General features: G+C 36.5%; 1 protein-coding gene across 1 annotated transcript in view; it reads right to left on the minus strand.

Moving 5' to 3' along the window:
- LOC109100375 (tyrosine-protein kinase transmembrane receptor ROR2-like) overlaps positions 1 to 13146 on the minus strand; it is a 69939-nt gene that overhangs the window by 11279 nt on the left and 45514 nt on the right. Inside the window, exons 2-3 of the mRNA XM_042732131.1 lie at positions 9550 to 9630; positions 203 to 499 (exon numbers count right to left, since the gene is read on the minus strand). Of these exons, the coding sequence (XP_042588065.1) occupies positions 203 to 499; positions 9550 to 9630 (378 nt within the window). The remainder of the gene's footprint in view (positions 1 to 202; positions 500 to 9549; positions 9631 to 13146) is intronic.

Raw genomic sequence — 13146 nt, forward strand, 5'->3', positions numbered from 1 at the left:
TTTGAAATAATATGTTAATAATAGGCACGCTAATAAGCAACTAGTTAATAATGAGAATTGGTCCCTAAGCTAAAGTGTTACCATACAATCTTGTCCTGACCTTCTTTCCAATGTTAATATATTATTTAGCTTTAAATGTAATGTTGGCTTGGAGTTTAAAAGTCTTAAATAATTAAAATGAGATTAAAAAGCAATCATTTACCTCCACTCCCCAGCCGCACATAGAGCACTCCAGTAGCCGAAATGACTTTGATGGAGTTTGAAGCCACACACTGGTAGTATCCGGTGTCGGTGGTGTCCAGGTCTTGAATGCGGAGCTTGGATCCAGCCTCTGTCTTGCGGATGGAGATTCGGCCCTGCTCCTGCACCACCGGGGCGTCGTTCTTAAGCCAGCGGATGCTGGGCCACGGGTGGCCCGCCACTTTGCAGTGTAAAGTGACCGTCTGGCCCTGCACTATAGTCATATTGTTTGGCGGTTCCACAAACTCCAGGAAATAACCTGAGGGAAAAGGGCAAGGAAGGCTGTTAGAGGGGTCAAAGGTGAAGACCCTGAGCATCAGTGCAGGCTTGAGAAGAAATCAACCCCCATCCTCGCTGAGATGAATGTGGTGGATACTAGCAGCTTGAGACACTGAAACCATTTAAAGGTTTGACTGATGTAAGGTTTCTACAGACATCAGGACTCAAAATCGCAAAGAAAAAAAAATACAACCCACTGCGAATGGAAACAAATTAGATATCCATTTTACATCATACATTCACATACTAAAGCTTTTTTAGAATGGATTAAAACAAGGGCTGAACAATCAAGAAAATGTAATCATTATGACAATGCAATTATCAAATTGAAAAGCTGCTATAAATAAAATAAAACAAATACATTTGCAATGCATTTCAGAGGGAAGCGTGGCAAAGTGTTGATTTACAAGGGAACAGCTCAGGATAACAGTGTTTTTGGGTCTCAGTCTGCAGTAAAGCTGCTCTTTGTTACTCCTTAAAAACCCTTGTTAATGTGCCTTTTTTTAATTTGGTAAAAGAAACTGGGATACTCTTGAAGCTAGTTGGCAGATCCTGAATCTGTGGCGCAAGACAGTCATTCCCACACACAAGAGGATCTTCATCTTTTCTTATTTAAATACTTGTCCTCTTTACATACTTGTTCTATAAAGTATTCTAAAACACTGGCTCATGTGATATTGCTTTATTAACATCAAAAATCAATGCATGAGCCATGTTTGAAGCTGCTTCAGAAAGTTTGGTTCCAGCACGAATTCTCATTTTGTTGCATTTGCAAACATTTTTTGTTTTAGCTTAACTTTTTGTCTCCTTTTCAGATGGGACAAGATAAACACGAGCTGACTGGTCAAGGTCAAACTGCCACAGCACTGACCCCTGCGTTTGACGGGAGAATTACTCAACTCTGGGAAAGCACATCTGGATTAAGTAACTCGAGCTTCAGATCAAAACAAACATCTTCCGTCGAGTGGTCCCATCCTGACAACTGCGGATGAAAGAAACGTCTCAGGAGGGGATTTGTTTGTTTTGGCAAACCTATGATTTGTAGACCTCTGCAATGTAGCAAAGCAAACCAAGGAAAAAAAAAAACAAAAAAACTTGTATTCATTAGGCAGAGCAAAGCTTCCCAAACTCCAGACCCATAGCGGCCAATGTGTCCATAGAGGATTGTTCCCAGTGTGGCCCCAGTGTGTTTAGTCCGAGGTCTCCACTATTCACGCGATGCTGCAGAGGTGAGAAATGCAACAGGACTGCATGATGGGAAAACAGAGAAAGTCACAGCAAGAGTGCAAAGAGAAGCTGGCTAAGCTCAGCCTGAGAAGTGTGAGCTCATAGTAAGTAGAGAGCCAGACGGAGCTCAAATAAACACAGCCATACAGGCCTCAGCCTTATCGAGCAGACATGAAATCCCCGGCGCTCTCCAACCTGATCTGAGATCATATCTCCACAACCCACAGCCATCATAAGGGTGGTATGTAGCCTTAAATGGGTTGACACGCAGTTGCCAAGTTGTCCAACCTACGCTTGAATGATTACAAGAGCTGAGTCCAGGCGCATGCAAGGCAGAAAGACGCCCCTTGTGCACATTTAAACCTCACAGTTTATTGTTTTCTGTTGTGCTGGTGACCATTTTACACAACTAAATACAAACTAGGTGTATATTACAAGATCATTCTCCTCCTGTCTGTAGCAACAATCCCAAAACCCCTAAATGCTGGTCGCTTACATCAGTTTCAAACTAGTGTGAAATGTGTTAGTTGGCTACAAGCAGCTTTTTGCCACAGACTAGCATTTGCAGAGTATACTTAGATTTTTAACACAAATGCTTGGCAAACAAGCACAGCCAAACATGTAGCCTCTCAATGGACGCTCTATTTATTTGATAACGTGTGTGAACGCGCTCGAAATGCAGTTTCATCTTTGGCTGTGTCTGCGCTATTTCTCTCCTGAAGTTAACGATTGATAAAGAGCCAGTCTTTTAGCATTACAATAGTACTTAAGACGCACAGTGACCAATTAGGGCCGAAAAGGCATGGACACGTTTATTTTTGTGCCTGACTTTATAGAATATGTATTTGTAGGAGTTTTCCTTTCAGATGCAAAAGTTTATGGGAGGAGAGTATTCAAATGAATCACGCAACGCGTTTTACTAACGCTTGCATTCGTTAAATAACTGGCATTTGCGCCATTATTTAACCCCCCCAAAAAAGCAATTTGCTGCAGTTTGTTGCTAGGAGGAGGCACGGCAGAGATGAGAGAGTGCGTGGTAGAAGGAAGAGTAATTTATTTGGAATGCAAGAAGAACACGAACATATTGTTTGCCAAGCCATGTTATTTTTTAATTTGCTTCAGGAAATAAAAGATGACTTGGAACCCTCAACTAGGAGTCATGCAATACCAGCTCAATCAAAACTTCTTGCAACTTCTAGTATTTTTTGGCCTCTGGTTCTTTTCAATGTACTGTGGCTTCATTATTCTTTATTTTTGACTGCTCTAATTTGCGCTGTGCTTGGTATATTGCGTTGGCCGTTATGTAAATGAGATGTTGCGTCTGTGTTCTTTAATTTGTGTGTTGTTAGTAAATCACTTGCAGAAATTTCCACACCCATCGGCGCTCTTTTGAAATTGCGCTCTTGTGCTAGTTTGCCCTGTTTAGTAAAACTGGCGTAAAGATGCTGTTGTACACTTGAACTAGAGTTGCATTTATCTCATTTATCAGTTTTTGACTTGAAACAGCACGTCGGGACATATGGCCAAAAATTTTACCACAATATGTATTTTTCTCATATCATTCCATATTAATCACAATACTCCTTTACCATTAACATGTGTAAGGAAATGTTTTCCTTGTGTTTTAGACCTTGAGAATGAATGTAAAGATAACTTTCTTTGTTCACAACTAAAGCCCACAGAGTATGATATCTTTTAATTTAATTTAGTTTTATTTTCCCCAAATTCTGTGTTTTATGATTTGATACAAATTTATAATCATGAATGGTGCATAATGAAATTAAATAAACTTTTTGATACAAATTTATAATCATGAATGGTGCATAATGAAATTAAATAAACTTTAACAATTTCACCAACATAATACATCCCACATAAAATATATTTTTTTTTTTTTTTTTTTTTTTTTTTTTTTTTTTCAAATAAGATGCTGCACAACAGACATGGATAAAAATATCTTGGTTGTATGATATTCCTTAATAATAATATTATTACTACTACTTTCAGAAGTACATTTTAGTATACGATAGTAATATATTTCTATCATAATTTCTCCAAGTTAAACCAAACTTTTTTTTTTTGGCGTTTTTTTTGGTTGAAGATCATGAATTCAAGTGTGTATATGTCGGTATTTTTTCTCAAATGAAACCGTGTAAAGCTGGAGTGACTCACAGAACAGCTCTGAAGTAGATGTGTTCATGTCCTCATATATTCAGCATAACACGTCTGAGTTTGTGTATCAGACAAAACTACACCACTCATGCAGACTTGTTAGACACAATCACTGACTGCTGCTGCCACATTTATTTCTTCCACATGATAGACTGTTAGATATCCAAAGCTTATTATCATCAACATATTTTATTGTGATCTTGATATGATATTGTTTATTGCCAGCTCTATGTGGATCAACTAAATACTGCAATGAAAAAAAAAACATGCGTATAGAATAAGCATGGTTAGAAAATTAGGGATGCATGCATACATTACACGTGTACTGTGCTAAGGGCTAAATTTATGTCACACACTCTATATGTATACCACAGAGTATGCGTAAAACTAAAGTAAACTCTTGGGTTTAATGCAACTGAAACACATTGTTCAGTTAGAAACAACATGAAACAGTAATAATCCCTAGCAGCAGATAATTCAACAGTCAACAAAAGATGACAGGAAAAGACAGAAAAACGACCACCATCAAACCAAGGCAGCATTGACAAGATCTGCATCACATCACAGAAGATTTGTGTAGAAACCAATGCATGAAAGGACCAATTGTGTTGCAAAGCCAAACTGTGAATGACTGAGAAAGTGAAGCCGTGAAAACACATGAGTCCATACACCCTCACTGTGGTAAAGGCAAGCTGTTACAGGCCCTCCGCTATCTGTAAACATGAGCGAGGGTGCTGTGATCACGCTCAGTTGACACTCTGAAGACGTGACATAATGAGACAGCCACTACTGTACAGGAACGTGTTCAACATCAGTGAACCACAGCACCGACACTGAGAACCACTATGTGCGGCTAGACTTACAGTCAGGTAAAGTCTGCGTGCTAGAACAGGCAGAATGTGAAATTAATATTACACTAATCCATTATTACTCATGCATAGATGCCAGCGCAACCGAAAGAGCAAACAAGACAAAGTATAACGCTGCACCCACTCCAGCATGCCAAGCTGTACTCGTCACTTCACTTTACTAAAGCACAACATACTTCAGAAGCACAAAGTAATGCATTAACTACTTAACGAAAAAAAGAAGAATTAGATAGAGCCAAATTAGCTAGAGATTAGGTCTATGATTCAGAATTTAGAAGAATATTGCAGATAAAAAAGATGATGAAATCAACAACGAAGAAGACTCACGATCATAGTTGGAATGGACCATCAGGCAGCCACTTATGCAAAAAAAAAAAAAGAAAAAAAAGAAAGAAAAAGAAAAAAAAGAAAGAAGAAAACACTCAGAGAGATCTCTCTGTAGCCCAGGATTGGTGAGTGCAGCTGGCAGGCGAGGTTAAGTGGGTTTGACTACTTGTGGGCGGCCATGATTGGAACGATAAACAACACGAGCACTGCTGACAAGCCATATAACCAACCTCTGGCCTTCAAACGCAACACTAAATGCTAAAAAAACTTTTAAAGTAGATTTCAAGATAGGTGGATAAAAATAATGATTTTACAATGCTTCACAATCATCATTTTAACAATAATCTATTAGTTTGTAGCAGATCTGGCAAAGTTATTGCTGGTCAAACATACCAACATATTTAATTGTTCAAACACTTCACAAAAGTTTTGAACAATGACTTAAAATGCACTTTGAAGTAAATTACAAAGTGCATTTTTGAAGTCTATTTAAATGTTACAAAACAGTCATGAAAGTTAAGTTAAGTTAACTTAAGTTTAAAAAGTACTTTTAAGTGGCCTTTTTTCATTACTATCTGCAAGTACTTTTTTTAATATATCCTTTTAAGATTTGAAGTATAATACACATTCAATACAATTAAGCACACTTTTTTTTTTTACAAGAAGATCCAAAGTTAACAGTTGATGTATTAATTTGCTGACCAACATTGCAAAACATTGCAACATTTTTTGTTTTCTTGTTTTTGAGAAAAGTCTCAGCTTTCAAATTTTGCCAATTTTAAAATCACAAAACTCCAAAAAAATAAATGTTTTGATGCTCTTTAGTGTAAAACAACTGAAGGTTTCTGTGGGTGAAGCCAATTAGCCTAAAGCCATAAAACAGAAACCAAAATTCTATTAAAATGTCTTGATGCAGAACACCGTTATTGACTGTCACAACCGGTTTTGAATATGGAGACATTGTTTACTGAATGACACTTAATCATGCACCTGGTCAGACAAAAGAATTCACTTCTGACTGTTTCTTCTACATTTCACTTGCTAACGTGTTTCACAGCCTCTGTGAGCTTTTCTCTTGTTTCAAGTTCATACTGGTAATGCATGGTTTAGAAACACTGCCCTTCATACGTTCATTCACTCTCCTGAAAACTATTACGGCTTCCTCTCGTCCCCAGACCCCTTGGTCCCGCGGCCAACACAAATAGTCTCTGCAGCGCTCATACTCGGAGCTGCTATTAAACAGGCCTGCCAGAGCAAAGTGGTGGCTTTTCCTCAAACTCTTGATTTATGCACACTGAAAGCAGAAACACAGACGCACTCCTGACAGACATAGCAGGTCGCATTTCACGATCCAAACCTTATCGCGAACACCTATCATGCAGTTATTCACTGATTTTTGGTCACATTTTATTTTAAGGTCCAATTCTCGCTATTAACAAACCATTAACCTAATTCTCTGCTTATTAATAGTAAGTTAGGTAGTTGTTAAGTTTAGGTATGGTCTCGTATTATGAGATCTAAAATATGGTCATCAGGGGTTAAAGCAAAAAAAAAAAAAAAAAAAAAAATCCTGAGCCTGAACTTTTTTCCAGGGGTTGGGTGTTGCGGGGGTGGACACATTCACAGGGTTATTTGGCAAACAAAAAAAGAAAATGATTTTCCTTGAAACTAACTAGTAACGTATCTGCCATTACCATTAGCTCTTGACAGGCTCAGACTACAGATTATGGAGAATTATTTGAAACAGCAATAACAAGAAAGGTTACTCACTACAATATGATGCAAACATTTAGGATGCTTTTGATATCAAATTTTGCTGGTTAGCTTTGTCCTTGACAGGATACAAGATGACCTACAAATCTAAAACATGAAATGTCTGAGATTGTTTTGTTCAAAAGAAATAATAGTAAATTAAAATAGGAAATATACAAAGTTTACTACAGAAAACTACAGTTCAGTTCAATTAACAACAACAACCCCATTAAAATGATCCAAGAACTGGTCACTTAAACAGGGTTTGTACAGAAACTTCCAGGACTTGACCTACTTTTTTGGTTTTCAAGGACTAAATTCAGATCTCACTTATCAGTCAATATTGTTATTATCTTTTAAATTATAATATATTAAAATATAAAAATAAATGGTATGGTTAAAGTGAAGTGCATGAAATGAATGGAATGAGGCAACTTTAACATTTAAAAAGGATACTATGGCAAAGTTATCACTTTCCTTATTCAAACTGATTTTTTTTTTCATGAATATATGATTCTGAGCTGTTTACAAAGCTTTGCTGCTTTTTTAATAGCTTTCTATGTAAATATGGCGCTAGATAACAATCTTTGACCATTGCGCCTCGCACCTTTTTTAATGTGTCGCGCTCGAGACCCAGGCTTCTTTTCCATTCATCAGCTAATGCACGTCTTGTGTTTATAAGAGCAAAAACATCTGATTGGCTAGTAATATTAGTTTGGTTGAGAGTGAAAGCTGTGTTCCTCTCATACATTGGTAGGCAAACTCATGAACTCGAACGTGATATCAACAAGTGTTTTTAAACTTAGGATGACTTTTAAACGCAGAGGTGTTTTTAAACTTAGGATGACTTTTAAACGCCGTTTCTTCAAAGCAATAAAATAACACCACTATCTACACATAGGTCCAAAGGGGACAAAAATGTTATATATATGGTCTATATATATATATATTTGATATAATCTAAAACGAAACTATCAAAAATTTGAAGCTTGGGAGCACAGAGTTAAGTTAACGAAACCTACTAGAAAATCAAAGCCATTGATGTTGATTTGTGTTAAAAAATTTGTTTTTGAAGTATTTTGTTTTTGGCGATTTGATGATTTTTAAACTGGTGCACACAGTGGTTGGATTTGTGATTTGCAGTAGAGTTTTTCTCTCTCAAATATTACAAGCACACACAGAATTTTTTTTATGACACACATACAAACCACCAGTGGCGGCTCTGTAGGTTGTTCATTGTTTGAAGTGGATTTTTGTGTGGGGATGGGAGGGGGGGCACATAATGTTAATAAAATTCACAATTAATTTCAGTTCATATCTCAGAATGTGTATTTTTTTGTTTGTAATTTCACAGTTGTAAAACCATAAAATGTTTCTGAAGTTGGAAAGCGCTGCATTTCTATCGCGAATGTGCCGAATCTGCTGATGTAATTACAACTGCTAGGTGATAGAGAAGGGGGCCGGGGGTAGCTGAGCTCTCGTGCCTCCGTTGGTTAAAAAAAAAATTAGCCAATCAGCATTGAGTGTTCACTTTCAGCGCTGATGAGTGTTGAGAAAAGAAACCTCGCAGAGGAGGCAAGCCTCCCTTCTGATAATAACCAATCACAGACACGTAAATGTAAAATACGTGATATTAATTTGAACGTCTCGCGCTGCACTTATAATGCACTAATTACTTATGATGAGCAGCGATATTGATTATTTGATCGCCAACAGATTTACCAAGCTGTCATTCAAACAGTATATATACAAATTAAAAAAAGGAAAACACGTCTAAGCTGGACATAGAATACAGCAGTCAGCTTAACAGGCAGCTCGCTTTTAACACATACTTTTAAGAAGGGATGGATGTTTGCTTCAGGTGATAAAACAGGTAAGTGAAATTATATTGTTGTATGCGTGTTGTTTTCTTTACGTTTTCTGACTAAAAGCAACCAAAAAGCCATTTTAAAGCGGTTAAGCAAATAATAATAATAATCGACAGGGATTCCAGTCCAATACAATTAGTGTGCCTCCTTTATTTTATAACCCATGAGCCGCCACTGCAAACCACACTCTGACATTCATACCAACACACCCACACCATTATAGCTGCATTATTTATCCAATTGGCTCTGTAATATGCAGATGCAGAAAACAGGAATAAAGCGAGTATTTGCCTTATAGGCCAAACCTGAAAAAATGGCACCATCTGGTAAAAACTAGTAAAAAAAATATATATATAATTTTGAAGTCTTGCCAACCCAATGAAAGCCTATTAACAAAAAGTGCATTATTTTAGTTAAATGGCACTGCAATTAAAAATAGCAGTTAAAAAAATAATAAAACTGACAAAAATATCCAAAAGGTCACACAAGGGTTAATTACGTTGCTTAAACAATTAGAAACAAAAAGCATCATGTATGTATGTATGTATGTATGTATAGTTTAATGCTAAGGACCAAAAACAAAAGAGCACTTTTTTCATTTAAAAACATGAGATGCAGTGGGATGCAGAAAGAATACTCAATCGAATAACAAGTACTGGCTCTTTTGAATCTGATTACGTAATACAGATTACATGTATTCAGTTACTACCCAGCTCTGGCCTAAAATTAAACTGCAGGATATAAGGTCATATGAATACACAGTGTTGGGACGAGGCTTTCTGGATAGAGTTTAAGCAGGCCTTGTGTTCCTGTACCTTCAGCTGTTGGCAGTCCTCGGCTCTGGGCCTCAGCTACAGCCTCGATCTCTCCAGACTCGGACCGGTTCACGTCAGCCCCTGCAGAACAGACAGGAGACTGTTAGTACGCCATCAGTCAAGACCTGTGCTCAAATAAACAAGGACTAACAGGCAAGATGCGCTCTCGTCAAATTATTATAATGAAATAACTGAACCTTAGCATCTGTTCTAGAGTATACACAACAAATATGCAACAACAGCAGCAGCAGCAGCTGTAAACCCATATTAAAATTCAGAGACAGGTTAAACAGGTCTGTAACACTTTATTTTAATGATCGATTCTCACTGCTTTTTAGCATGAATATTACTAGCATATATACTTATAAAGCACACATTAATGCTTTATTCTGCATTTATTCTAGATCCCTTAATCCACCTCATACCTAAACTTAACAGCCACCTTACTAGGGTTGCAAAGGGGTGGAAAATATCCGGTAAGTTTAATTTTCACTACTATTCACTACTAAAATAAACTTTCCACTACTATTAATAAATAGCAAATTAGGAGTTTATTGAGGAAAAAAATCAATTTCCCATTTTTTAAGTGTTACCAACAGGTCATTTATAGAAATACACAAACATGCAATTCATAAATTGACTTGAATATACATATTCTACTGTGAACAGTGAATATTAATTTCTGTGGGGAATCGGTATTATACAACTCAACAAAAATATATTTACAAAAAAAAAAAAAAAAGTATTTTGTTTTTTGAATAATGATAATTATGATTATTTTTAAATTAAAATAAAATGGCTGAAAATTGCCAAAATGAGATACATGTGCATTATTAAAGCTAGATTATGTCATTTTTCTTAAGAATTCTTCTTGGATCATATTATTTTGCACCAGCAGCAAAATAATAAAGAAAACATCAGACTACGACTAAGAGCTCTCTTCACTGGAAAATGACCATTAATTGTGATGCAAGGAGTAAAGCAGCTTCGGGCGAGTGTTTGATCTGAAACGGCGTTAAGTTTGTCCTTCATCTGCTCCAAAAAGAGCATCTCATTTATCATAAAACACATTACTGCTGACAGTGTGATTTCTGAGGTGCTCCATGAGTGCCTTAAATTGAGTTGATCACACGGACAACACAAGTGGAGTTTTCATATAATCATCAGATGGTAACTGGGCCGGTGTTTAACAAGCTCACTGTATGCAGTTAAAGGCAAATTACATCCTTGTTTAACAGTGTGGAGTGATTCCCTTCTGAGACTGAAAACAGCGTGAGAACCATTACATATGGCGCATAAATTATGCTTGCTTAATATGTTGTTGCAATTATTTCTTCGTTTCATCTGTTCCAATAAATTAAATTGTTTTTAGGCAAATTATCTTTAAATAGAAGTAAGCTGGGAATGTGCATGTCGCAAACCACATTTGACGTGCTATAAACAGCTGGTCCAGTTCTTCACATAATTACAGTGCTGTATTCAAGTAATAATCCATAACACGCTGCCAGCTGAAGCATTCGCGAGTGATTAGGACTCATCCACACAGTCCTAACAAACACACCACATGGCTAATTTTACCCCATACGTACTGAAATACGGTAATGAAAATGATCCTGTCCTGATGTTTTGTTTTTAATAAAACCATTACAGTACTACCACAACTTCACATTTGAAAGATTAAATGTATATATAAATCATTATTGTATAACACAAATCAGACTGGCTCTCCAAAGACAAGTCAGCCAACTATTTACGCAAAATATACATTATTCATCTGTGCTGAAACAAAGAACTGCAAAGATTAGGAGGATCTTGATGAAGTTGGTGATCCGCTAATCAAACATTGGTTCTGTAGGTTTATTTAATGCCGCCTCGCAGCCTGCTGAATGATTATCTGCCATAACACACACAGATGGTGTCTTTCAGAGCCGGCGAGGCCATGGCAGAACCCACACACACTAGGGTTACAGACACATTTCCCTTTTAATTCGCATATGAAATATCTCAAACATTCCAGTGGCTGAAACTAATGCACAATCCAAAGACATGAGTCACACAGAAAAGCAGAGGATGCTTTTGAACGTACACATTTTACGTGAATCCATTTGTGGATTATTAATGGCATCCTAATGGAATCAGCGCAGCAGAATCGGAAAGTTGCAAAAGAACATAATTCCTGCTCTACAGATGTGAACTTCAAAACGTTTAGATGTTAAATTCTTTTCTAAATTTATTGATAGATTTCCAAATATTAAACCAGATGGTCACTCCATGTCTCTGCATAAATGAGAAACTCCACACTATCAAACATGAAGGTTCGTTATTGGATTCTGTGGTTCCTTTAATTCTTTAACATCCAAGAAATCTTTCCATTGCACAAAAGATGCTTTTATAGTGAAAAAAGGTTCTTCGGATTATTAAATGGTCTTCACACAAAGAAAAAAAAATGGTTCTTTAAATAACTGTTTACTGAAAGGTTTATTAAACCGGCAGACGATAAATGCAGTGCATGCTTCTAAACGAAAAGAATGTTATGGACTCTAATATAGTTAATTTTCTTGCCGTTAATGAGTCTTAAGTCATTAAGTCAATATAAATAAAGCAGATTTGTGTAGCAAATGTAAAAATTGAGTCAGATTATGTGGAAAGCTAAGGCCCATCTGCCAGTTCTGCAGCACCACAATTATGGTTGTGTTTAATTTTAACAAAAAACAAATTAAAAACACATGTAGTTAAGCACCTCTGAGCCATGAACAGGTGTTTCCAGTCTCAAATCATGGGCAAAAGGAAAAGCCAAAGGCAAAACAAAGTGAATAAGTAGGCTGACTTTGGCAATGATTTGTGAAAGCAAACCAGAGATGAAAAGGCATATGTTGTTTGTCTGGAAAACAAGGACATTTACATACACACTGACTGACAAATACTGTTCACACACTTTCTGAAACTGGTTCTGAGCTCGCTTGAATTAGCTCTGCACACACTACAACAATCGTGCTACTAATCTTTTTGTTAAACTAGCTACTTTCTCCAATCTCGGCTTAATATGCAAATTATAACAGCGGTTCTCAACTCAGCTGTTCCTGGAGGCCTCAACAACACACATTTTGAACGTCTCCGAGACATCTCCTATATTTAGTGTTGAGGATATTCAACAGAATTACATCATTTAATTATAAAATAAATGTAGCTGTAATCCATTACAGTTACTAAAAGAAAAAGTGTGCAATTAAATTAGTTACTTATGAAAATGTTAACGATTACAAAGGGGGTTACATCTGAATATTTTCACACACACAAAGATTTGATTGATTTCTTTCCCGAATTGCATGGTCAGTGTTTTCTGTCATAGCTATGCAAAGATTTGATTTCAAAAACAGCATCATAGCTATTAAACAGTTTCTTGTTATGATTTTAAACCAGTATTTATCCTCAGAATGACCTCAAAGTAAGAAGAGGTGCTTAAGTGGATGTGCTTTAGTATTATTTGTTTTGGGTGTGATTTGATTTTGAAATTCTTAAAGTGATAAGTGATTTGTATTGTTTTAAGGTTAACTTTTAAGTAATTAAAAAGTAAATGTAATCAGTTACAGTACTTTA

This window comes from Cyprinus carpio, chromosome B10 (assembly GCF_018340385.1).
Source record: "Cyprinus carpio isolate SPL01 chromosome B10, ASM1834038v1, whole genome shotgun sequence".
NCBI classification, from domain to species: domain Eukaryota; kingdom Metazoa; phylum Chordata; class Actinopteri; order Cypriniformes; family Cyprinidae; genus Cyprinus; species Cyprinus carpio.